The following is a 27,458-nucleotide window of genomic DNA, read 5'->3' on the forward strand; positions in this document are numbered from 1 at the left end:
GTGGCACCAGCAAGCTCAGGGAGGGCATCAACTCCTCCTTAGACACAGCTCATTTTAGGGGTGCATTGCCCCATCCTTCACTGATGGCTTCCCAAGTGCCCACATCCTCCAGCACCTCCTACCACAGGAAGTCCTTCTTTTCTTCTCCCCCTTCTCTATGGTCTCATCAGGAATTTGGGGTGTACCTACATCACCCTGCAGTGATTTCTGAGGCAGAATCAGAGGGGAGACCTTCTTGCTCTCTACAACTGCCTAAGAGGAGGTTGGAGTAAAGGGGTTGGTCTCTTTCTCCAAGGAACAAGTGACAGAACAAGAGGAACTGTCTTTTGTCATCTAGGCAGAGCCCAGGTTAGTGTAGCTGGCCCACAGCTGGGGTCTGTAGCACACTCTGCTGTCCCTTGGTGGCTGTGAGATGCTCCTACACCTTGAGCTGGTCAGGAGCAAGATGTCCTACATGGTCACAGTTTCACAAGGGATCTGGGGCGCTTCGGTGCCGTGTGTCCATGATGATCAAATTGATAAAGGAGCTGGGGGTTGGTGATGGGAATAGCAGAAACCCTGGACCAGATCCTCCTAGGGTGGGGAGAAGGACAGTCCTATATCCAGCCCTTCTCAACCATCTGACACCTCCCTGGACCTCCCAGCCTTAGTCAAGTACTGTAGAGGATAAACTTTTAAGTCATCCTTCAGGCTTAGTGTCAAGGTGAGAGATGGTGGCTGCCACCAGGCCACAGAGGTCCATGATGGAGGTGGTTTGACTTACTGCTCCCATCTGTGACGCTGCTCCCAGGTTTCCCTTTCCAAAGGCAGGGAAGAATCCCCCAGCCAAGAGGCAGAGACCTGGACCCTCGTCACTCTCAGTGGGGGCATCAGCTCCTCCTGGACACTCAGCTCATTTTAGGGGTGCATTGCCCCATTTTTCATTGATGGCTTCCCAAGTGTCCACATCCTCCAGCACCGTCTACCAAAGGAAGTCCTTTTCTTCTCCCCCTTCTCTATGGTCTCGTCAGGAATTTGGGGTGTACCTACATCACCCTGCAGTGATTTCTGAGGCGGAATCAGAAGGGAGACCTTCTCACTCTCTACAATTGTCTGAGAGGAGGTTGGAGTGAAGGAGTTGGTCTCCTCTCCCAAGGAACAAGTGACAGAGCAAGAAGAAACAGCCTCAAGATGTGCCAGGGGAGGTTTAGATTGGATATTGGGAACAATTTGTTTCTCAAAAGGGTTGTCAGGCCCTGGCCCAGGCTGCCCAGGGCAGGGGTGGAGTCCCCATCCCTGGAAGGGTTTAAAAGATGTGGTGCTGATGGGCATGGGTAGTGGTGGCCTTCGCAGGGCTGGGGTAACTTGATCTTACAGGTATTCTCCAACTAAAACTAAAAGAAGATTCAATGCTTCTGTAAAAAAAATGAGTGCACGAAGCCAGGCAGTGAAACCCATCAGAAACTCCCTCGTTTGGGGGGTGGAGGTCTTGCCATCCTGGCTTCAGGAAGTGGATCTGGCAGGGAGCAGCACTGAAAAGGACCACGACCTTCTGGGAAGAGCAGTGTCAGGCAGAGCCTTCCAGGGCTGTCCCAGAGGAGTTTGCACAGATCAGCCCCAGAAGTGGCTCTCCTAAAGCAAGAAGCTCTGTTGGCCACAGCAACACACTCCAGAGCCATTCATACTGAAGAAGTCTTTCCATGACAGGCTGATGATGAATATTCCCACTGGAAAAGCTTTTTTTATTGCTCACACAAAGGACCTGACACAGAAACAGCAGCAGCTCACAAAATCTGCTTCACCAGTTGCCTAAAAAGCCCACCAGATGCAAGTCCTCCCCCCGCCCCACCAATAATTTAAGTTATTTTTCAGCCTTTCAGTAGCTCCAAAACAGCTGGATGAACTTCTCTGAAATGTTCTTCTCTCAACATTTCCAGTTCAGGACCTCAGATCTGAATTTCACACCAGAATTAGTGCTTCCCAGCTCAGCTGTACCCTGAGCTTCAGCTTGCTGGAGCCTGAGAAAACCTTCCAGGGATGGGTGATGACACCTTTGCCCTGACCTCATCTCAGCATGTACTGATGGCCACTAGCAGAGACAGGACCCTGGGCTGGGTGGATTTTGCTTCTGACTCTTCATGCCTACTCCTGTGTTTTCCTCCTCCTCTAACACCAGTGTCTGGCAGTAGTGGTGACTTTCTTTTGGCCAACCAGATGTTTCAGGCACTCACCAGTTTGGCATAACCTCGATGATCCAGAATGAGGTTTTCTGGCTTGAGATCCCTATAAATGATCCCCTTGGAATGCAAATAGGCAAAAGCTTCCACCACGCATGCCGTGTAGAACCTGGTCGTCGAATCCTCAAATGAACCTCTAGGTAAAACAAGAGAGGGAAAAGGGGGTAAAGCAATTCAATCTCTTCCCTTCCTGGACCTCACACTACTATTAAAACATCTGCACAGTTCAGCAGAATCACTCCAACACCTGGAAAGTGCCTGTTGCTTAACCCACCTTGACAACAAGTTCTCCATGGGACAGCAATGTGCCCTTGTGGCCAAGAGGGCCAATGGTATCTTGGGGTGTATTAAGAGGAACGTGGCCAGCAGGTCAAGGGAGGTTCTCCTCCCCCTCTACTCTGCCCTAGTGAGGCCACATCTGGAGTGTTGTGCCCAGTTCTGGGCTCCCCAGTTCCAGAGGGAGAGGGATATACTGGGGAGAGTCCAAGGGAGGCCACGAGGATGATGAAGGGACTGGAACACCTGCCTGATGAGGAGAGGCTGAGAGACCTGGGGCTGGTTAGTCTGGGAAAAACTCAGAGGACCTGATGAATGTCTATAAATACCTGCAGGGTGGGTGTCAGGAATGGGCCAGTCTCTGTTCAGTGGTGCCTGTGACAGGACGAGGGGAAACGGCACCAAGTGACAACACAGGAAGTTCCACCTCAACATGAGGAGAAACTTCTTTGCTGTGAGGGTGACAGAGCCCTGGGACAGGCTGCCCAGAGAGGCTGTGGAGGCTCCTTCTCTGGAGACTTTCCAGACCCATCCGGACACGTTCCTGTGTGACCTGCCCTGGGTGTTCCTGCTGCAGCAGGGGGGTTGGACTGGATGATCTTCAGAGGTCCCTCCCAACCCCTAACATTCTGTGATATAAATTTAATTGCATTTTGGAAGTTTGCCTTCAATCCACCTTCGTATCAAACATTCCTATCTAAAATATTTTAGCTTTACTTTTAGAGTTTCATCTCCCAGAAGGAAAAATTCTCTTGTGGGCAAAAGGTGATGTTTTTTTTAATTGAGGTGACAAAGCTTTTTTGAGCTGTGGAGATCCAGAAGTCCCATACTCATGTTCATAAAAGGCAGGATAATTAGTTTTGCTGGGAGTGTTCATTTAAAACTCGGCACCAGTTTGGAACCAGTTTGCTGCAGCAAACCATCCCCTGGGAGTGTGGTGGGAGCAGGTCTGAGCTAGATGGCAGCAGAGCCACGAGCTACAGCCTGGGAATGAAGGATGGAGTTACCAGACTGAGGTGATGAAAGACCCTACCAGGCACCTGCTGACTTTGCTACAGGCCTTGTTTTAATGCTCTGGAGAAAGCAGGCTCTTAGGAGAAGAAAAAATGACCAAAAAACCCTCATTCTAGGTAATTAAAAAAGAAATCAATCTCTCCTTTTTGTTCAGTCTTTCCCATACATTTCATTTTGTTTCCAGATGAAATTAAATGACATCCCAGCTATGACCCTGTCACACCATCACACACATCCCCCCCACATCAGTTTCTCTCTCTGGGATGGGAAATGGTGATTTTTCACAAGGCTTTGAAGAAATCTGCATTTTTTACCTTGAAAATGCACTTTCCCATGGATTCTGTGCACAGCTGTGAACTCTCACTAATGCCACTGTGGCCTTGGAGAACATGGCTTGTAAGTCCAGAGCCTAAAACAGCACTGGGAGGACCTGAGTGAAGCTGGGGAAGGGGCATAGAGCCCAAGTCCTGTGAGGAGCTGGGGGTGTCCAGCCTGGAGCAAAGGAGGCTGAGCGGAGACCTTCTGCTCTGCACCTGCCTGAGAGGAGGTTGGAGCCAGGGGGGTTGGTCTCTGCTCCCCAGGAACAAAGTGATGGAACAAGAGGCAACAGCCTCAAGTTGTGCCAGGGGAGGTTAAGACTGGATCTTGGGAACAACGTCTTCCTGGAAAGGGTTGTCAGGCCCTGGCCCAGGCTGCCCAGGGCAGTGGGCATCATCCCTGGAGGGGTTTCAAAGCCATGTAGATGTGGTGCTGAGGGACAGGGGTTAGTGGTGGCCTTGGCAGGGCTGGGTTAATGGTTGGATTGGATGATCTGAAAGGCCTTTTCCAACCAAAATGATTCCCCCGACTCTATTTCTATCTCCAGAGCATGTCTTGTAAGACTGGCCTTGCCACTGGACCTCCTGCAAGGCCTGGTCCTACCCTGCAGGGTCGTTCTCTGCCAGCACCCCTGGTGCCCAAAGTCTTTGTCACCCTCACAACAGGCCCTCATTTTACTGTCAGGTGCCTGAGCCTCCAACCAGGCTCTCAAACATGAGGAAGATGGGCACCTAGGACACAGATGTGGCTTCTATGGCTGCAAAAAGTTCTTGTTCTAGGTAATGAAAAATTAAATTAAAAGAATCAATTACATTAAAATTGAAATATACTGCTGGGGATTTCAGGGTACCCTTTAGAGATCAAGATAAAGGGACAGGGCAGCCAAAGACATGTCACTGATGCAATTTACCAAAGAACATCACCACCACCTTCTCTGTTTTTTCCAGAAAGGCCACGAGAAAGCAGCTCTGGCTTGGTGTCCACCTATATAAAAATAGGTGTCTATCTATATCAAGCCTTCTGCATGTTGGACACAACCCACATCAAGTCTTTCTTCTCCATTATGACTGGATTGACTTTGTCTCCTGTCCATTGCAGAGGAACAAAAATATCTCCTCACCTGTCTGGGATCTTAAATTCTTAAATTAAAGATAGCATGGTAAGATCCAGACTTTGCCCACAAAAGATGAAAAGCTTTGGTTAGCTGGAGGCATGAGAGGAAATACCCCACTTTTGAAGATGATAGTCTCTTAAAACTCACCTGTCCCTGAGAATTGTCCAGAGCTCTCCACCTAGACAGGCTTCCATCAGCATGTACAGGTACTTGCTGTCCTTGAACGTCCTGTAGAGCCTGTCAAGGGCAAACAAGAAACCTGAAATAAATCCACCACACAAGTCAGGGCATCAAGGCTGTGCACCTCATCCCAGGAACCCCCACAAGATGAAGGTTATTTTTTGGAGCTAGCCCTACATTTCAGGAGACCATTTCAATGCCTCTTCTCAGGTGGGAAATATTGCAGCAGAAGTGGATGGGAATCTGGGTGGAGAAGTGGCTCGTGGACCTCAGAAGAAGAGGTCACCACCACACGGGGTGCTGCATACAAGACCTGCTGTTTCTAATGGTGTAACCTGGGACTTGACTTTCCAGATGTGCTTGAAAGAGGACTTTTCCTCCCATTCTTCATAGCATCCATACCATCATACTCTTCAGGCTGAAGTCCAGCTGCAGACCTGCAGCTGCTTTCCATTTAGTCACCTCGATGGAGTGTTGCCCAATTTGTGCTTCATTTCAGAACTGAAACCCACTGATTTGGAGAGCTTAAAGACAACCTGCTGACCTGCAGGCATCTAAAAAGTACTCCCCCTCTTCCCCTTCCTCCCAGGGACTGAATGTGGAGGAAGATTTGACTAAAAGGAGAGATGGGACAGACTTTATGAACTTGTCCTCCTTTTTGTGCATGATCTAAACTGTGCAGTAAAATCTGTGCTCTGTTTAATATGATGTATTCATCTAGGTTAAGCAAACAGGATCCTGGCCCAGGTTGCCCAGGGAAGCTGTGGCTGCCCCATCCCTGGCAGTGTTGAAGGGCAGGTTGGATGGGGCTTGGAGCAACCTGGGCTGGTGGGAGGTGTCCCTGCCCATGCAGGGGGTTGGAACTAGTTGGTCTTCAAGGCCCCTTCCAACCCAAACCATTCCATGAATCTATGATTCAAAAAGACCCTCCTGTGATTCAAATGCAACTACAAAAGTCTGGAATCGAAGACAGGACCTTCAGTATTAGCTGTGGAGCTGCAGAGAAACCTTTCCAACATCCATGTGCAGTATTATCCTCTGCAGCTCCTCTGTTTAGAACTGAATTTAAAAATCTGAGCTCCCCAGCAGAAGGGGATGTGGAGGGATATTCAGCTTTTATGGAGCTGCTGATGGGCCAGGAGGAAAGCCCAGCAGGATTTGGTGCCCTTTGAAGGCTTTCAGTTAAATGTTAACTTCAGGTACTGGCAAAACCCAGCTCAGCAGCAGGTACCTGCTGTATATTTGAGATGGATGACAGAAAAAGATCCCAGCAGGTGCAGCTGTGACCTAGGCAGGAATTTGAGTAGCAAAGGTGCTCAGTGCTTCTCTCCCTGGGAAATATTCTGTAGCTAAAAGGTACCATTTGCAGCCACAACAAAATGTAAAGGGAAATAAATGAGCCTGGGTTTCAGATCATGCAGTGTTACCTCTGTTGACGTTTAAAACCTTGGCTACAACATACTTCTCAGGAAAATTTGGACCAAACTTAGTGACCATTTCACATGGTTAAAATTCATGGGTTTGACAAAGAAAAGAAATAATCCTGCCTCTTGCCAGAAGCCAAACAGAATGAATCTTAATAAACATTTCATCTAGGTGAAGGTTTACGGAAAACTGACATATTCAAGAATCCAAAATACAAGTAATAAATGACTTTTAACTCTTTAGTGACTTCAGTGCTGCTGCAGGAAGGCATGACTTTCTCTGGTTAATGTAGAACTGCTGAAAAACTTGATTTCCAGAAAATTTATGGGAGTTAAACCTGGCCTCAAGGGGGCAGAAAGAAAATCACCTGGTCTTACCAACTGTAATGGAAGCATAAAGTTTATATATGATGAAACCCCAGTGTTTGACTAAACCACATAAGCTTAAAATGTCACAATATTGAAATTAATTTTTGATTCATTTATTTTCTTATTCATGTAAATGTTTGCAGAGGCAGTGCAGACATCCCTGGCTCGACACTTGTTTGCCCTGAGGCCAAACCCACACAGAGCATTTTGTCCTGTGAAATGCTCAGTTTATCCACCAGGAAGTTTGATTTAGCAATACCTGGCTTCTCCTGCTTCTTCTGCCTGCTTTAATGCCATTTATTAACCAAACTGAAGAGTTTTAAGGAGCAGCTTCATGATGAATTAAGAAAATCCTTGAATTCTTTGGGTATTTTGTCTTTCCCGTTCTGATATCCCAGAGTTTATGTCCTTGCTCCAAGATCATTTTAAACCTACCTTTCACCCTGCATCTCAAACCACAACTGATCTACCACAGTGATGAGATTTCTGCCTGCAGCACCCAAAAAATATGACTATGAATAACTTTAGGATAGAAGTTATTACAATTTCAAGTCCCTGCGGATGCACAGAAGGAGAAGAGAGGGGGAAGTGAAGACACTGAGTCTGATGAACCAGGAGGGGTTGGACTTAGTGACTTTCTTCCCAGGGCATGAGTTTCATGAGTTTCTTCCCAGGGCAGGATTTCCATGGGGTATTAAAAATAGTTATGGCAGGATTGCTGCTGTGAAGGATGGGACTTACTGCCTGATAGGGAAGGCAAAGACCTACAGCTAATGCAACCTCTTTTCACCTGCCAACTGCAAAAGGTGGGAAAGAAGAAGTATTTCTTTTCTTAGCTGTGAATATCAGAGGGTCCATCAAGAACCCTTTGCAGGCTCAGGCTTTATATTTAGGAAGGGCTATTTCTGGATATGGTGTCAAAATGTCCCTCTGGCTGGCCCTGTGCTTCACCCCCCTTTGCATCCCCAGCCTGAGACAGCTCGGGCTTCAAGAAAGAAAACCTATAGGCTGGAAATAGCCCCTGAGGTATGTTTGGCTCTGGTCTAGGCCAGGGGGACGTGGCTGTGAGTCCAACCCTACAGCCAGGGAGGGTGTCGGGATGCAGTTGTCACCCATGAATCAGAGGGGGAATCCCAGGGATCAGCCCAGGAAGGAAACACCCCCTTAGTGCTGATGGGTGGCTGTCCCGCCCATGCGCTTGCTTTTATATCTCACAGGGGGTTGGTTCACCCCTGGGTTACTATGACTCTCTGGAGCAATTTTTGGGTTGATCTCCTCTAGCAAAAGGCATCTCCTGGAGGGAGGGAGGCAGCACCCTTGGCAGAGCCAAGAGGATGTCCTTTTATTTACCTCCAGCGAAACGCATTGTCCTGCCAGAGATCCTCATCCTAAACCACACAAAGAACCATCTCTGCTTCCTGCTGATGGATACTCACCACCCCTGAAGAGTTGGAGAACTTCACTGTTAGGGTTGGAACAAGCAGAACTGCCTGGCAACTGATGTTATTCACTGAATAACAACCTGCTCAGGTTTTGGGGAGGGGCATTGGTTCCTGTGCATTTGTCCACAATGAGTCAAGGGATGGGGAACTGGATTTCTCTAACACACCCAAGAGAGAAGCCCTGGGTACAACCATTTTTTCACATGACTTCAAAAGGTTAAACCCTGCCTTCCAGCTTCCCTTTGTGGGAAAGAAAATGCAGAAATCCAGAAAAAAAAGGTGGAATTTTAAGCTTGAGCAGGGGTGATGCCAAGACATGCAGTGCTCACCAAGCACCAGTCAGCTCTGCCCGGGCTGTGGAGCCACGAAGCCCTGGGAGCACAGCCTGGGCAGAAAAGTAAAGCTGCTGAGACATGAGTTTAGGTGAGGCTTGGGTGGAGGTTCTAAATGAGTTTAGGTTAGGCTTGGAGAGACATTATCAATAAGCTTAGCTTAGGCTTGGGCAGACGTCCTCCTAGAGCAACCTCAGGTTGGAGAAGACCTTATTCCTTGCACTGTATCTGTGTTTTCTTGCAGGGAAGAAGCTGGGGCCAAAGCTGTTTTCTATGGCTTGTTCCCAGGTGGTTTTCTGGAATGCTGGGATGGGCTGTGCCTTGCCCTGGCAGCCCTGGGGTGGTACCTGACGATGAAGTCCGAGTGCGCGCTCTGCATGATCTGCTTCTCGGAGCGGATGTGCTCCTGCTGCCTTGTGTCCACGATGTGCCGTTTCTTCAGGATCTTCATGGCAAACGTTTTCGACTCCTCACTCTTCAGCTGGACCTTGGGCAGAGCAGGAAAACGCACGGGTTAGAAGCAGGGCACAGCCCACCACCAAGCTGTGATGGTCCAAAAGCATTGGGACCCCCTAAGCCCACCACTCTCCCTTCACATAATCCCTCTCATGTCTCTGGTCATCAGCTCCACTTGGACACGAGCCAGATTTCCCATCACTTGGCCTACTGCTCAGTGGAAAAGCCAGTTTCTAGAACGCCACACGGTTTAGGGAAAACCCAACTCTGAGGTCAGAAGATGTTGCTAACTCATGTACCACTTTCTCAGTAGCAAACGCGCCGGCCCTGGCAGGGAAACACAATCCCTGGATATTTGGAGCTGATGAGCAGAGCTGGCTTTTCAGCAGCACTGCTTGGTCACGTCTTCACTTTCAACCTTCAGCCTCAGCAACCCATGTTTAGCCTGACTTCCCGAGATGACGTGGAAGGGAGTTGTTTGCTTGGTCCCCAGTGTTGCCCTGGTAACTTCTGAACCCTGAGACATCCCCAGCCGGCTCTGAGGGACTGGTCCCCATCCCAGAGACAGCTGGAATGCTGCCATCCTCTCCATCTGGCTGTCCCCTCTTAGGCACTGAACCAGAAACCTTGTCACTGACCTCCCAGGCCTCCCAGTTTGCTGAACTCTCCCAGCAGCTGCTCACAATTGTGCTGCCAGTTAAATGCTTCTCCCCCTTTATAGTGAGAGGTGCCATGTGGCAACTTCTATTTCGGTTTTCTTGTAGGAATTTGGCTTCAGCCAGCAGATGAGAAGCTTGTCTGTCATCAGGCCCCACCAGAAACCCTGCCTGTTAGGAGACAACACTCATGCAAACACGGTTTATTTAATATAGTTCCTATTTTTATATTTTCTTGGTGAGACGTGGCATCTTCCACACCTTTCCCAGCCTTTAACAGTGTCCTCTGCACTTTCTTTATTCACGTGATTGCAGAATCCCAGAATCCCAGACTGGTTTGGGTTGGAAAGGACCTTAAAGACCATCTACTTCCAAACCCTTGCACAGGCAGGGACACCTCCCACCAGCCCAGGTTGCTCCAAGCCCCATCCAGCCTGCCCTTCAACACTGCCAGGGATGGGGCAGCCACAGCTTCCCTGGGCAACCTAGGCCAGGGTCTCACCACCCTCACAGGGAAGAATTTCCTCCTCATGTCTAACTTAAATCTCCCCTCTTCCAATTTAAAACCATCACCCCTTGTCCTATCACTCCCTGCTCTTGTAAAAAGTCCCTCCCCAGCTTTCTTGTAGGCCTCCTTCAGGGGAAAATGGGATGATACCCTCAGCATCCCCTCTTTGTCAGAAATCCAGCTGGTCCTCAAATGTCCACAAAGGCACAGGAGGCTTAAGGAACTCAAACCCAAAAGGCTGATTCTCAGCTGGCAAAGGGACTGCCAGTTATTGAGAAATAAACCCTAACTGATGAGAGCACACCCATCTATGGAAAAGTTTTCATCCGAAGTTCTTCGATATGGACAGATCATGAATGTATTTCTCTGTCTGTCTTCAAACCACTTGGGGTTTCACTCCCCAGATTTTCTTACCTTCCCCACAGCCACAAGTATTTCCAAGCCAACCTGAAACTCTCCCTTTTCCGAAGGCACTTCTCTACTATTACAGAGCCAGACTCATCATTATTAGCTGTGTTCTCCATGTAATCTTCAGGGTGACAGGGGACAGAGACCTCAACAATCCACAGAAAAGCAAGAAAAACATTTCTCATCATCTGTGCTATCGAGCTGCCCAGTTCTGTATTGAACTGGTGCTACCCAGGAAAGGCTGAGAGACCTGGGGCTGTTCAGTCTGGAGAAGACTCAGAGGGGACCTGATGGATGTCTATCAATATCTGCAGGGTGGGTGTCAGGAAGGGGCTAGTCTCTGTTCAGTGGTACCTGTGACAGGACGAGGGGAAACGGCACCAAGTGACAACACAGGAAGTTCCACCTCAACATGAGGAGAAACTTCTTTGCTGTGAGGGTGACAGAGCCCTGGGACAGGCTGCCCAGAGAGGCTGTGGAGGCTGCTTCTCTGGAGACTTTCCAGACCCATCCGGACACGTTCCTGTGTGACCTGCCCTGGGTGTTCCTGCTGCAGCAGGGGGGTTGGACTGGATGATCTTCAGAGGTCCCTCCCAACCCCTGTGATTCTATGATCCTATGACACCCGGTGCTGCCATCGCTGTGTGGTTTGACCAGAGCTCAAAGCAGAAGGAAACTCTCCACTTCTGAAAGTGATAAAAACATTTCTAGTTTGGGTTTAGGTTGTTTGGATTTTTTTCTTCTGCGTTTCATTTTGTATAAATGGCCAAGGGACTTTAACTCAACCCCTTGAGGTAAATTATTTGATATTATTCAACCTAAATGGAACCAGGGGAGCAGGGAGAGAGGTGAGGTGACACACAGGGAATGAAGACACTGAAGTAAAATCTGGGCTGAGTAGAACTTGCTGAAACTTGCCAAAAAAAAGAAAATCAATGAAGGTTTAGGATGACTAAGCATCTACTTCTGGGGAACTCATCCCTCCTGCTTCTGATGGCCATCCAGGCCACATGGTTTCCCATCAGAGCTGTCCATCTGGAGATGGACAAGTGCAACCAGCTGCCACACAACTCATTTCAAACACAAGTCTCTGCAAATCCCTGTGAGATGTTACAGATCAGATTGGTTTTTCTTTTCAGACCGTTTTTTTAGGTTAGGCTGCTCACAGAGAAATAACGATGACCACTGGAACCAAGAAAGTAGCTCCAGTAGCACATTTGAACCCTTCTTGGTCCATTTGGACATGAAATATATATTTAAAAAAAGAAAAAAAAAAAAAGGTGTTTAGCACTCTAAACTTACTTGAAACATAAATTCCCATTTTCCTACTGTTAATCTGTACTAGACATGAGTGTTAATAATAACCTCAACAAGCTGGTGGAGGCTGAGATGAATAAATTCCAGCATTTTATAAAAAGTTTAGTATGGATAAATCCCAACGTGTCCCCTTCTGGTGTTATCATTGTAATACCATGGATTCTGATGCCCTAATTTTTGTGTCTTTCATTAAAAAGGCTATTTATTTTATTAATTATTGCTTTTTCAGGGATGCCTGGGCACATGATACAGAGTTTGGAGAAGAAATCTACTTTTCTATCTATCTGTTCTCACACAGCTTCAAAACAGGTCCAGGAAGAAAATGACTATGAGGGAGGAGAAGGCAGAGGTTTTATTGGGTGTTTGATAATGTTATCTCTGCCCCAGATGTTTAAATATAGAACAATCAGGCTGCTACAATTAGCAAATGCCAAAGTTTGACCTAATGCCACAGGAGAATTTAGATCCATTTTCCATCCCTGCTCCTGTCACGTGTCAGAAGGCAGAGGATTTGCCAGAGGATTAATTTGCATTCATCATCTTGGTGCATCACACGAAGCTGCTGAGATACAAAAGCTGAGGCTTATGCTTGGGATCACCTGGTTGTCCACCTGGACAACGAATCCTGCAGTATTCTCCTTCTTCAACATGCCCAAGCCACCCCCCTTGCTTTGGTGTTTCTGTAACTGTGAGGACTGTTTTTATGACATAAAGCTGGGGAGCTCCAGGTAATTTCTATTATTCTTACAAACTAATTTTGTCATATTCAGCTCATGATAGTTAACAGAAAAAGACCCAGGTCTAATCCAAATTTCATTTCCAAAGTAGAAAAAAATATATCCAGGAGTCACCTGGATTTCTTATTAAAAAAAGGAAAAAAAGGGATTAATGGTGGGAAGATGAGAATGGGCTGCTGAGAACACCCTGTTCTCCAACTGCAATGAGTAAAGCAGCCCAGGGGGCCACAGAAGCCACAAGGACTTTGACACTTGGCTCAGGAAGGGGGCATCTTGGATAGGAAGATCAGCTTCCCACAGAAGCCCACCACAAAAATCTCCTAAATGGTTCAGAAAAGGGGAAACTGTGCAGTTTTCCAAGGCAGGTTGTTAGCAAAGGGGCCATCCTTGCTCCACAGCACATGAGATCAGCTTTCGCTCACTTGGAAGCAACAGCTTCTACTTCCAAGACTATTGATTTGGTGGAGACCTGCTGGAGCCTCAAGCAGCAGCTGCTCTTCTCTGAGAGCAGACAAGCCACTAAGAGGATCGACACAGGGGAACCAACAACCTTCATCTCTCAACCTTCATCTCTCTCAGCCTTGTTTTTTTTGCAAGTTGAAAGAATTTCTGATCCCTTCCCTCCTCTTATCGGTATTACCCAGTCACTGGCCTTTCCCCACCATCTCCTCTCTTGGAGGTCCAGTGGCCATTGTAAATGTTCAGCAGCAATATCAAAGCTGTGTATCTGCTGGAAGGCTCAGAAGCAGGAAAAAATTAGAAATAAAACTTAACTACACTGAGCATATGGTCTTTCCCTTTCTCCATCTTCCTACATATGTATAAAGAGAAGGAGAGCTGGAAAGCAGGACAAGATCTGCATCTCTCCTGCATCTCCAAGTCTGCATTTCAACAGACCTCAGCTGGCTACTCCTGGGCACCCTGTGCTTAGATAAAAATGTTGGAACTGCTCCAAAAGTGTTGCTTTGCTTTATGGTGTATAAACTTCTGCCACTTTCCAAAAACACAGAGCACTTGAGGCCTAATTTTTATTTCATTTTATCTTTTAACACAGCTATAATTCATGTAGAAATAAACAGGCTTTTACACCTTGGTGCTTTTTCAGTGTTTCTGGGAAAATGGATATTGATGAGAGAAAACCCAGGCCAAGATGGAAAAAGAGAGTAAGTGGATTTATCTGTGTATTTCTTATCCTTCCTCTTTCTCCCTCTCTATTTACTATAAATCATAGATGTGTGTTACACACAGTCTGCAATGTGAGCAATTTCTGTTCAACTCCAGTGAGTGCTGAGCTGCTCCAATCCAAGCTGACCTTGAGAAGCTGTAAACCTTAATAAATATTTCCCAGGATGTAGAACATGCTCCCAGAGAAGGATGTATCTCCAGTGAAGACGAGCGAGGTGCCTGACCCTTGCTGTATCTCACTGAGGATACACTGTTTTATCTGCTCCTCTCTCCCTCACATCTGGGCAACTATTCCTACCTGATGAAGGAGAAGACAGCAAAGAAACTGCTCTCCCAATTTTCCGAATTCCACAGATGTTGTGCCTGTGGGTTACAGGTCTTGCACAGCCATGGGTTTTCCAACAAGACCTACAATTATGTTGTGGTTTTGTTTTGCTTTGTTTTTCTCCAGGCAGTTATTAGAGATAATATTTGCCACTCCAGTAGCCTGGGCAGACCCTTGAAGCCATGGAAGAGCAACAGACCCAAGGGCACGCAAGCAGAGCTGAACACATACTTAGATGGATAGTTTATCCTGCCTTTGTTTTGGCAGCTCCATGGAGGTCCCAGCTGGAATGGTGTTTGCCACGGAGCAACCCCCAGGCAGCTCCTGCCCATACCAGGGAGGTATTTGACCTTTCACAGTGTCTGGACATGGTGCTCACAAATACCTTGCTCGGGAGCCTTTTCTGCTGACCTCCAGGGCACCTAGCCAGGCTCCCAGCTACATGGGAACACACACAGGGAGTGGGTTTGGGCAAGGAAAAAAATATTTTGTGGCTTTTTCCTCAACAGGCAGGAACGGGGAGCTCTCTGGAGCCAGGCAGAAGCTCTTCTTCACATCCTGTCTCCACAACACACAAGACAAGCTTCTTGGGGCTCACATCTCCTGCTGAACCCCCTGCACAGGCCCAGCGACACCTCGAGAAGAAGGCTGCTTTTCCAAAGGGCTTTTTGCTCCTTGTGTATTTTTTGGCTCCAAGGGAGCCACAACAGAGCTCTCATGAAACGTGAGTATCTTCGTATCAGTTTAATAACAACCCACTCGGGCTCTGAAGTGCAAATGCTTTGGCTTGCTGGGTATGTCCAAGGCCCCCCCCCCTTTTTTTTTTTCCCCACTGGTTCCCAGTGAGATGCATTTGACCCAACAAAAATAGCAGCAGCTGTTGCTGAGCACAGCACTGGTGAGCTGAGCTCTCCTAATCCCAGCAGCTCAACTGCTGCACCAACAAAGGGGAGATTCCCCCCCTCAGTGAAGGAGCACAGAGTGCTTCCAGCAGGGAATATGGAGATCTTCTTCCAGAATGAAACATCTTCTTCCCCACCATACCCCTCTTTGCCTCACCACTTGTTTTCTTCCCCACATTTCTTGTGACTAGGGAAGTGATTGTCCCCTTGTGCTGGGCACTGGTGAGGGGGCACCTCGAATCCTGGGGTCATGACAAGAAGGACATGGAGGGGCTGGAGCGTGTCCAGGGAAGGGCAAGGGAGCTGGGGAAGGGGCTGGAGCGCAAGGCTGAGCAGGAGCAGCTGAGGGAGCTGGGGGTGTCCAGCCTGGAGACAAGGAGGTGAGGGGAGACCTGCTGGCTCTGCAGCTGCCTGAGAGGAAGTTGGAGCCAGAGGAGTTGGTCTCTGCTCCCAAGGAAAAAGTGACAGGACAAAAGGAAAAAGGACAAGGCTCAAGTTGTGCCAGGGGAGGTTTAGATTAGATTTTGGTAATGATTTATTCACTGAAAGGTCAACTAAACACTGGCCCAGGCTGCCCAGGGAGGTGGTTGAATCCCCATCCCTGGAGGTGCCTAAAAGCCGTGTAGATGTGGTGCTGAGGGACATGGCTTAGCACTGGACTTGGTAGAGCTGGGTTAATGGTTGGACTCAATGATCTTCAAGGTCTTTTCCAACCAAAACAATACTGTGATTCTGTGATAAGGTGAGCAAGGGAGTATCATGCTTGCATTTATGAGGTGCTCAGCACTGCAGATCTCTCCGTTAGGGTTTCAAAGATTCCTTCCCCATGTCCTCAAGGCCAGATTGAGCCACTCTCTTCACCTAAGGCTTAGAGAAAAATTGTGGTTTGCATATTTAAGTAACAAACTTCTCTTCTGGTGTTTCTCACCATATCCTTTCCACCTGGCACTCAACATCTCACCACTATGAGGGTGTTGAGACACTGAAACAGGGAAGCTGTGGCTGCGCCATCCCTGGCAGTGTTGAAGGGCAGGTTGGATGGGGCTTGGAGCAGCCTGGGCTGGTGGGAGGTGTCCCTGCCCATGCAGGGGGGTGGAACTGGATGGTCTTTAAGGTCCCTTCCAACTCAAACCAGTCTGGGATTCTATGAACATCACATTTTTAGTTTGGTTTTAGCTGCATGTTGCCTGTGAACAGGCCTGGTGACTGGACTGGGTTAGACCAGAAAATAAGTCGAAACCTAAGAAAAAAAACCCTCAAAAAGTAAGATGAAAAGAAAAATAATGAGCAAAAATTAAGTATTTAAGTGGAGATTTCAGAGGATGAATCAAGAATTAATTACAAATGGTCAGCAGAGTGGAAACTGTCCATGACAGTAACCTTATTTTCTTTGAAAAAGTCTGGATTCCCCCAGTTGGCAAAGCCCCAAATCTCGTACCAAGCTCCGAGTGCTCTGGGACTCGACAGCAAAACAAGCTGCAAAATTACCCTCCATGACTACACCCAAAATGCACAGTCCTTCAAAACCCTCAGCTATTGAACAACTCAAGTTGCTTAATCAAGTGCTGGGCTGTGCTAAAAACCTGCCATTCTACGTTTTGATCCCTGCCCTGAAAATTGACATTCACCACTTGACAAAGTGCACAGCCAAGTTTTTGATAAGCCAGGGCACTGGGAAATGTATTTAAATTTATGTCTCCCTATAAAGCCCAGGGGTAAATATTATTTTTCAAGAATGCCTAGAGGGAAAAGGCTAAATGGCAGTGAGGAATGTAAACTGTTTCATGCATAAAATCCTGCCCATAAAAAGCAGATGGCAGCAGAAGGGTTATATAGCTAAAATAGGCTCAACCAAATGGAAAAAACTCCTTACTGTGATTTCTTGAAAATATCAAATGGGCCTAAACTCTCCAACCCCATCCATCAGCTGGTCCTGCTCCTCAGTTTGGCTTTGTCTGCATTATAGCACCTATTTTTATGTCTCATTCCTGCCTCCAACTGGAGCTCGAGCTCCCAGCTTGACAGCTCAGATCCTGACCCAGCCTCTGACAACATCTGACAGGCTCCAAACGGATCCTCCTCTTTCCAAGCCTTGACAACATCCTTGCCATGAACAGACAAGCCCAGAGAATGTGTCCATCTCCAAAAGCTGTATTCAATTCCATTTGGAATGAAAAAAACAAAGGAGAAATGAAAAGAACAGCTCTGCAGTGGTGCAGCCCCATCGGATGCTATCATTAAAATTAAGCATCCTGCATCTAGTGAAGGAGGGAAGGAAAGAAAGGGCCAAACATTTATAACCAGCATTTTGGTCGGGTCTGTAGAGGTAGCTTTGTTGTCAGATGAAGGTGGGATTTACTTGGCTACCTGATCTTCAAATCCCTCATTTCCATCTCAGCGCCCTCACCCCGATGGCCAAAATGCCCAGCCTACCAACAGGGAAGAGGCCAAAAGATTCCTGATAATTGACAAGAAAACAGTATTTCAGAAATTCTTTCTAATAAAAAGCTTTGTAAGAGCTGGAATAAAAGTACCACTATGCAACTGAAAATTTCCACTAATAAATATCTGGATCAGGCGTCTGTCAAGTTGATTGGAAGACAATTATGGCAGTTTTTTCCCCTCACCATCTAATTGTTTTCCTAATGGTTTTGTTTACAAAACAGGCTGGAGGGGACAACAAATTTGATTGCACTTCATAATCTGTGGCCAGATTTCTCTTAAAAAAACAAATGAATAAAAAGGAAAATGCCACACTGCCCATTGCAAAAATCTCTTGTCCAGGCCCAGTAAAATGGGGCTGAAACCAAGCCTTGGTTTTTATGCCCATGTCTTTATTAATTGTAAAGGAATTTAGCTTTTAGTCACGACCATCAAGCCAAAAGGACTTCAAGGGGGTCTGGTTAGTATGTGGCATCATAAACCACTTTCATTAATGGATTATGAAATAAGAAGAATGTCATTATCTTTGAAGCTATTAACACCAAGCCAGAGAGGGCTGGGAAAGTTTTTGAGAAGATCAAGGGAATCCAAACTGATTTTTAAGAATTGAAGCACTGACTTGAAAGAAAAGGGGCACTGTTTAGTAGTGAGAAAGGGCTGATTGTCATTGTCTGGCTCCAGATGAGCAGAGGAAGGTCCAGCTCAGACTAATGTGTCTGGTTTGGGCATTGCTCCAAAGAGGTGAGAGCCAGCTGAGACTGAGGAACATGACCAAGCACAGGTCTAGAAAGCAGGAATTAGATGGAAAGCTCAAAAGCAGCACATTAATTCTTATCAAGAGAAGAGGTCTTCAGGTTCTCGTGATAATGGTACTTCAAGCCTACTATAAACTACTGCAGGGAGATTTTAACAAGTGACAGGACAAGAGGAAACAGCCTCAAGCCTCTAAACCACCACCAGAGGTGGTTTAGACTGGGGAACAATTTCTTCCTGGAAAGGGCTGTCAGGCCCTGGCCCAGGCTGCCCAGGGCAGGGGTGGAGTCCTCATCCCTGGAGGGGTTTCCAAGCCATGTAGATGTGGTGCTGAGGGCCATGGGTTAGTAGTGGCCTTGGCAGGGCTGGGTTAATGCTTGGACTGGTTGATCTTCAAGGCTTTACTAACCAGAATGATTCAATTATTCTAAATATTAGGAAAAATATTTCCAAGAATCACCTTCCCTAAAGACAAATGAGGGAGCAGTGGTCAGAAGTTGCTGGGTATACCTGACTCTGCCTGGATGACCATGTCTTGAAGTCCCTTCCAGCCTGAGGTTTAATGACCACACGGTTGAAATACGTGCTCGAAGTGCCACCAAATTCCACAAAACTGCTGAATGTTAAAACAAATGACTGAATGTTTTGCCAAGTCAGGGCTGAAAGCTGAGACTGTCCTTCTTCCCCTGCCTGCTGCCCTCAGGATGTCCCAAGCCATGTGTCACTCCCAGGAGTGCAGAAGGCACAGCTCCCTCCAGGCTTGTGCTCGTGTAGGGATGGCAAGTAAGTCTATAGGTTTTCACTGGAGCATCTGCCCTGAGAAGTGAACAAGATGTCACTGAAACCAAGTCTCAATCAAGCTTTTGATGGAGTGTGGAGAAAAGATGCTATTTTTGCAATTTTGTAAGCATAGGAGTGGCAGAGAATCTTCTCCTTCCTCCATTCTGGGTGGTTGTTTGCACTGTGTAATGTAAATCAATATGACAAAAAGGTGTGTGTTCAGGCTTGGACTTTTTTTTCAGTCTACTTGTGCTCAGCCACCACCCACCTGAACTGACTTCCCAGCAATAATGGTTCAAGATCCTCCAATAAATTTATTTCAGAGCTGTCTAAAATAGTCTTGACCTAAATCAAAAAATAACTGACCTGAGGCAGAGGACTAGAAACACAGGACTTCAATTAAAAGGAAATTAAATAACAACGACAAGAGCAATACAGTTCAGGAGAAATGACTGATGAGGGCTGAGGACACCTGACCTACGTCACTGTCCTCTGCAAAGCAGTGCTGGGTGGGAATGAACCTGAGATGACACAGTCACTCCCTGTTCCAGTGTAGGATGGAGGCACCTGGATCCCAACACCCAAGATACTCAAGTGACACCGTGCAGAGAAGCTGAGTTGCAAGAAACAGTGGCTGTGGCTGTTCATCAGTGCTATTAAAAACCAAGAAGTCGCTCCTAGGGTTTTCTTTCTGCCCTGCTAAGGGAGGCCTCAACCAGCTGGGCAGGACGTGTCCTGGAGAAGCTTGGACCTACTTGGCAGCCCTCTGAAATGCAGGAGGATTGTCCTAGGAATGTGGCACCACCAGCCCCGGCCAGACCGTGGTTTCTCCAACCCATCTGTTTGCTTTTCAAATACTGAGGATTATACAGGTCCTGCTGTAAGTGAACAAAAGCCTTGATTTGTTCTTGTTCCAGCAGCAAAGCTGGTCCCTGTCTAAAACAGCACAGCCACTACTCAGCTGGTTTCTCTCCTTGAGAGAAGCCTGGATAGAAGTTGGTGGGGTGAAGGAGGAGAGCAGCATTCATCAGGACAAGCCACGTTGTAAGAGGCATCAGGTGGCCATCAAAAAACCTGAGCAAACTTTTTCCAACAGCAATGCAAACCTGCTGGGAACATCTCCTGGTGTACAACAAATAAAACTGCCCAGAAAACCAGGCCAACAAGGTATTTCTACGTGCAACCACCACAGGACTGAAAATTCTTCACATTGTCTCACCTAAAAGCCACACACCGGTGTACGGACGCCTCGAAGGGGTGACCTCTCCCAACAGCCCAAGTTCTGGGGGGTCTCAAAAACCACAGCTGGAAATTACAACACAGGCCAAAGGAAGAGTTGTTCCTCCTGGGCCAACAAGACCCCAGTGAAGCCTGAGACACTCCAGTTTGCAACCAGACATCACCCACTGCCCTCCTGAAAGGTGAGGAGATGCCCTGGGGGACTCGCCCACAGCACCTGAGGTTAAGCCATAAAAATCCTCCTCCTTGTGATGGACTTGATTTATCTGACCAGTTTTACTCTTGAAAAACACAAAAATGTGAATGTTTCCCAGGAAGAAATTCCACCTCTGCTGTGCACCAGCAGGGTACAGCGACACAGGCCAGCAAAGAGTCAATTCCTCCCAAACATTTTCCATTCCTTCATTTTTTAACCTTAAATTATAAAACCAATTTTTCAGGGAGGAGATAGAAGCAAGAGGCAGCAATTCTAGGCTCAGCTTTGACAAAAAGAGTATTTTCTTGGTTTAATAACCAAATTTCCCTTGGTGGCAAAGAAAAGTAACAAACTCTGTCTGGATTGTTAAGCTAAACTTTACAATATTATTTTATGTGCAATTCAGTTTAAATTAAGAACTAGAGAACAGGACCTTAACCAGCTATTCCCTGCTTAGGAGAACAGGGAGGTGTGTTCAATCCAACCCTGAAGACTCCGTGAAGTGATGAAAATGTTTCTCTGCTCTGTGGCTGTGCAGCTGGCCCCAAGGCTTCTTGGAGGCTTTGGCCATCTCCTAAGAAGGATATACCTCTAGCTGACTGTGATCTGATATCTTGAAGTGACAGGCCATGTCCATCCTTGCTCTTCCTCACACCTGGCCAAGTGTGACACATTGCTAAAATTTCCAAACTTCGAGATGTTCCACATAGTAAAGCTCCCAAAGGAACTCTGTGAGTAGCCAGAGGTAGTTGGCCCACAGACACCAGTAACAGCCCAAACTCAACTCTTATCTTTGAGGGTCCCATAAGCAACTCCCCATGAAGACAAACTCATGTACCTTCCCAGGAACATCTTGAGGTTTTCAAAGCTTGACAGCATTAAGAATGAAAAAAAAAAACAAAACCCTCAAAAGCTCCTTCACAAGCTTCAAAAGAAGCCCCAAACTGGTGGGTCCCTCACTGCAGGTCACCCCTGGTGGGGAAGCCAGCACTGATGCTAATTTAGGAAACAAATCTCCTGAGCTTCATGCTGTTGTCAATGAAGGGGGAAGGGCCTCCAAAAGCGAGGTTGAGCACAACCTGAATTAAACTCCTGCTCTAAAGCATCCTCAGCAGCAGGTCCCTACAGAAGGAGCAGGGCAAGGATGGCTACGACTGAGCTCTTGTGATTCTCTTCCAAAACAACAGCTGCTAACACCAAATAAATAAATAACACTTTATTTGGCTCATTTTCCAGTTCCCAGCACTACAGGTGCATTTGGCTCCTGCAGGGTCACAGAGCAGGGCTTGCCCCAGTGTTTTGTGATGGCAGCAGTGACTCTGCTCCCTTTTCTGCCCTTAACTTACAGGAGCTCCTAACATACTGTACTGGTGTCTGGTATCAGAAGCTCCTCCATGGTCAGCACCACGATGTAAACTAAGCTCCCTTTATTACAAGTTTTTGTATTTACATGAAAGTATGAACAGGTCACGCAACAGCTGCTGCTTCCATCTCCTCCCCCTCAGGCTTTGCTTTAATAAAGACTGCAGGGCTCTAAACCCAACCAGAGCAAAAAGCAGGCTCAGATTTTGTCCCTTCTCTAAAAGCCTGCAAAAATTCAGCAGTTCTCTGTGAAGTCTTGTCACAGTTCAGACATGGAACGCACAGCTTTTGTGCTAACCAAGCAGATCTACCTCCAGACATACCTTAAGACCATGCTTAGAGGAGACATGGCACTGTCCCTCCAGTTTTGGCCACCTGAGATTTTAGGTTGCTCTTTCAATCTGAGCACTCAATGGCCACACAACTCTTCAGGTGGTTTTCCAAAAGGCAGCCACTGCCATCAACACAGGATGGTGTGGGCTCCTCTCTCAACCCAGTACATACACTCTTTGAGCAAAGGGCTCAATGATCTTAAAGGTCTTTGCCAACCTATATGATTTTAAACAATTTATTTGTACATTTTTACTTAACAGAAATATAATGTAGGGTTTTTTTTCAACCTAGAATCCCATCACATCATTTCCTTTTGGTTATTTGGGTGTGATAACAAACAGAAACGAAGACTCGTCGCACGGTCCATTATTACAGGGCACCGTGCAACCTTCAAAGCAGAAGCAAAGGTCACCTACCAGCTCAACTCGTCCAAAGCCCCCGACTCCAAGGGTGTCGATGATGTTGAAATCCGACAGTTTCAGGTTGGCGAAGAAGGCGGCTTCGGCTTCGTATCTGGAGGTTTTGATGCGAAAAAATGGAAATTTCTTAGAGGTGCAAACATGAGCACTGCGTAAAACCCGACCCGAGTGGCACGAGCGTGGGACAGCCTTTACCTGCTTCCTTTCCATCTTATCTCTCACACTTGGCTTTTGTTCACACCCATTGTTGGGCTGGTCCCGCTTTGAGCGGCGCTCCGACGTCGTGTGGGTTTCTGAGAGAGCAAAGCCAACAAACCCAGCACATGCCTACAATGCCAACGCCTGCTCCTGCAATCCAGCTCCAGCTACATTGTGACATGTCCTATTGATCTTCTTGTGGGTTAAGGTGCTTTTATTTTGGGGTTTCTTTAAGTATTTTTGGAAGATCGAGTCTCTCATAGGAGGTCGTCTTATCCACAGGCTGGCAGGAGTTTCTATAAATGTTTATTGGAGGTGACAAGATCATTAAGGTCCCTGGAGAGAAACCCCAGCCAGGTTTTACGAAAACAGATCCGATAAGCTGCGGGCTGGTGTGCAAATGCCTGAAATGAGTGACTTCAGTCACACAGCAACACCCCTACACGGCTCTCTTCACTTCTTTTCCTCCTATAAACTCACTTGGAGTAGATGTCCCGACCCAGGAGGTCCCAAAATCCAGATGCTCTCTCTTAAGCCCATCTCCAACTGGCTGGTGACACAAGTTCACCAAGCCCTTGACTGAGGAAACATGCAAATCGGAGACATGCAAGCCTGCCAAGATAAGCTTCCCATGACCATCCTCATGAATATGATTCCCTTAAAATAGCTCCTTCTCAAAGTTTAGGGTATTTTTAGAAAGGCTCAGAGGGGAAATGGATGAACAGGATCCACCCACTCAACAGTTTGACATTCAGCTGCCAGAGAAGTCCCCATGCACGTACAACCTTTGGCTGCTGGTGACACAGACTTGTATGGGAGAAGAGCGTTGATGGGATTATGGAGAGAGGCATGGAGGGTGGAGAGGGGGAGTTGGCTTGGTGGCTTGGTTTTCAGCACTTAATTTTAGCCCTAATATCTCGCAGATAACAGAGAGACCATAACCTGCTCTTTCACCTGGTCGCTTAATTTGTGCACGTAAAGATAAAACATCATGGCGTGGCCATACACGTCTCCATCTGCCCACCTTTTTCATGTACCTTGTCCATCATGCCTGTCTCTAATTCAATAATAAGAACTGATTTATTGATTTATTCCCTTCAAACCACCTTCTTTAGCCTACTCGAAACCACACTGCCATCAGGAGAGAAAAAGCAAAAAAAAAAGATATTTGAAGTCAAGAGGGAAAAATAAAGGGGTGTCAAGAAAGGTGGAAGGTCACACCACCAAGCCCCAGAAGCAGCAAAACACAATTTTATCACGGGGTTGCTATCGACAAATTAGTTAAGCCCTGTTTTATTATTTATGCTGTCACCAGATCCTCTGGGTGACCTTGCTCCTGTGGCCACTGCAGCCTGATGCCTCCGATTTTGGAATCAGCACCGAGCCTGCTTTGAACTTGGGCTAACCTTGTGTGACACAGCTGCTCATCGACCGCTCTGTCCGCATCATGAGGCGCATGCTAAACCCGTCCCCAAAAATCCTCTGCTGAAGGCAAGACCTGTTTATACATTCCTTTCTAAATCACAGCAGACACATCATTGCAGGGGTGACAGAGCAACGAGCTGGGTCTAATTTTCACGAGGAACGTACAGGCCAGTCAAATACTCTGAAGGATTTATGATTGTTGGGAAGATGGATTCCCAGAGTGGAACTTTTCCCCTTTGATGGTCAAACAACGGATGCAAAACGTCAGGTCAAGAAGCCTCATGTTCCCCTTACCCGAGGCCTGGAGTGGTAGGAAGTCATCTCATGCTCCCAGGGAGACAGGGCACCCCTATCTTCTCCTCGGGGCAATCAGGGAGGATTTGTCAATGCTGAGAGAGCAGGGGATGGCAGATGCCAAACAGCAGCGTGCTGGAAGGGTTTGGCTGCCCAAAAACATGAGACAGAGAGGGAAAAAGTTTTCCTCCCTAAAACTTCTCCTCTTATCCTGGAAGATGGCCAAGTCCTAAAAGATGACGTATAGCTCACATCATGGAAGTGAGAGGACAAAAACTAGGTGAGACACGGCAAGGTGCTGGGAAGGTCAGCAGAGCCTTCTCCTGACAGTCCCTTGGTTTGATGGGAGATGGGATCTGCTGCTCCAGTCCCAACTTCACCAGTTTGAGTCCTACAAGCCAAAAGCTCTCCTGATGGCTTTTAAATTTTAAAAAAAAAGTGTTAATTTCTTATTTTGCTTTAAAAATGCACTTGCAGAACTATCTGGATGGCTTTCTGAAATCTCTTGGCTACCTCTCTTTGACAGACTGCTCATGAGGGGTCAGTACCTACAAGTCCAATGAAGCACAGAAAACAAACGGGAAGCAGTTTTCTACATACTGTGCACCAGGCAGCCAAAACACACCAAAAATTCCAAAAATACATCGTGAAACCCAAACACATGTCAACTCAAGCAAGCAAGCCCTTCCCGTGCTTCATAACAACAGGCACACCTGAATTCTGGTTTATTCCCTGCTACGAAGGTCAAAATCCACTTTCCAATCAAAATCAAAATCTCCTCAACAGGAGTTGTGCACTTCAGCCTGAGAATAAATCTCCTTGGTCACTTCAAGAAAAATATCAAACTGCAAATATTCCCAAGCCACCTCCTAAATCAGAAGTCAGGGTGCAATCCTCACCCTGAAGTACAGAACATGAATTCAACTTCTGCCCTCCAGCTTAATTTGAGGGTGCTGCTCCCAAAACAGAATCTCCCAAGGGTTTGAAGCACCTGTTTCCATGCTTGACAAAATCATAGTGGAAAACATGTGTGAGGTCTTACTTTTGTCACCTCCAAAAGAAAGGGACCCTTTCCATGCGGCGGGAGGGCAGCACAAAGAAGTACAGAAGTTTAAAAATTAATTGTGGAATGGTTCGGGTTAGAAGCGACCTTGAGGATCATCTAGTCCCAACTCAGCTGCCATGGGCACCTCCCACCAGCCCAGGTTGCTCCAAGCCCCATCCAACCTGCCCTTCAACACTGCCAGGGATGGGGCAGCCACAGCTTCCCTGGGCAGCCTGGGCCAGGGTCTCACCCCCCTCACAGGGACGAACTTCCTCCTCATGTCTCACCTAAATCTCCCCTCTTCCAGTTCTCATCCATTACCCCTGTCCCATCCCTCTCCGCCCTTGTCCCAAGTCCCTCCCCAGCTTTCCAGGAGCCCCTTCAGGCACTGGAAGCTGCTCTAAGGTCTCCCTGGAGCCTTCTCTTCTTCAGGCTGAACACCCCAACTCTCCCAGCCTGGCTCCAGAGCAGAGCTGCTCCAGGCCAAGGATCATCTCTGCGGCCTCCTCTGGACTTCCCAGGATCTCCATGTCCTTCCTCTGTTGGGGACTCCAAACTGGACACAGTAGTCCAGGTGGGGTCACACTAGAGCATAGAGTGTTTCTGTAGAAAACATTTGGTTCTGGACCAGGATGAGGAGATCTGCTCTGCTGAGGGAGGTCGCTTGGGATATTACAGAGTTGGGGTGAATGGCAGAGCTAACTTGACCACACTTGTGCAAGATGATGTGGAAATAACTCCACTCTCTGTGGGAAAGATACACATGTGCCAGGTCAGGGAGTTTTTTTCTGCTGGGTACTATGGTGGGGATGTCACAGCCTCTTCCCATCTGGTGCCTGGTGAGAAAGGCAGTGATGTTCTAAACGCACAACCACATGCCAGTGCCCTGTGACTTTCTGTACATGAAATTTTTCCTTTTTTTGACCTCTGGAAGAGATGGTGATGTAAGTTCCTAAATAAGCAGGTAAGAGGTGCCCTGGGAAGTCATCTTGGGCAAGCTCAGAAGCGTGAGTGCTGATCAGCATCTACATTCTGGAGCTATGTGGATGGAAGGCTCAAACCTTCTGGGGTTTCCTGACTCAAGTTGAACTGGATGCAATGAAGAAAAAGCCCTTCTCTGGGTACTTTGGTTATTGTGCCTCCTGCCCCAGCTATCACAGGCCAAAACACCTGGATAATCATAGCTGGGAGTGTGCAAAAAGAGAACGTGTCACCCAAATGAGGAGGAACAACAACAAGTCTCTTGTTGAATAAAGAGCTTTTAAAATAAAGCTGAGATTTTCACAAAAGTTTTTGAGGTGGCCAGGGATCAACTCTCAAGGTACCCTTAATGGGACTTCTTTGCTTACTGAAGCCAGGTTTTGTTGCCTTCCCTACCAAACCAACCCTGCCAGAGCTTACAGTCTGCTCCTGTGGCTAACAGAGAGGTGGCTTCTCCTTAGGGATGGTGGAAAACGTCGTGGAGGAGGAAAAGCTCAGGTCTAGGTCAAACCCAAGCATCCTGCAGAATCTCCCAAGCTCTTCTCCAAGGTTTCTTGAATCTGAATGGCAGAGGCACCTACTGAACCTCACTCCAATGACTGGCTGTCCATAATAATCTTGCCCTAATGAGTAGCAGTGTCCTTCTATGGAGGAGTCGGGTCTTGGGACCGGCATTTCTTTCTCTTATTTCAAATAAAAGACATACCCTTAAGGAGTGACTAATTAAAATGCTTTGATTGAACCTCCTCTTCAGCACGAAGAGGCATCACATGCAAGAAACCAGAGTCATGGGGGGGATCAGGAGTAAATAC

At 47.2% G+C, this 27,458-nt stretch overlaps 1 protein-coding gene across 7 annotated transcripts in view; it reads right to left on the reverse strand.

Annotated features, from left to right (window-relative positions):
- PRKG1 (protein kinase cGMP-dependent 1) overlaps positions 1-27,458 on the reverse strand; it is a 497,789-nt gene that overhangs the window by 11,751 nt on the left and 458,580 nt on the right. For 4 of the 7 annotated variants that reach the window (XM_051617014.1, XM_051617013.1, XM_051617015.1 and 1 more), the window contains 4 exons: positions 22,701-22,797; positions 9,033-9,172; positions 5,086-5,175; positions 2,211-2,352 (listed from right to left, as the gene is read on the reverse strand). In XM_051617014.1, the coding sequence (XP_051472974.1) occupies positions 2,211-2,352; positions 5,086-5,175; positions 9,033-9,172; positions 22,701-22,797 (469 nt within the window). The other 3 variants (XM_051617018.1, XM_051617017.1, XM_051617020.1) reach the window with 3 other exon arrangements.

The sequence above is a fragment of the Apus apus genome, chromosome 4 (genome assembly GCF_020740795.1).
Source record: "Apus apus isolate bApuApu2 chromosome 4, bApuApu2.pri.cur, whole genome shotgun sequence".
NCBI classification, from domain to species: domain Eukaryota; kingdom Metazoa; phylum Chordata; class Aves; order Apodiformes; family Apodidae; genus Apus; species Apus apus.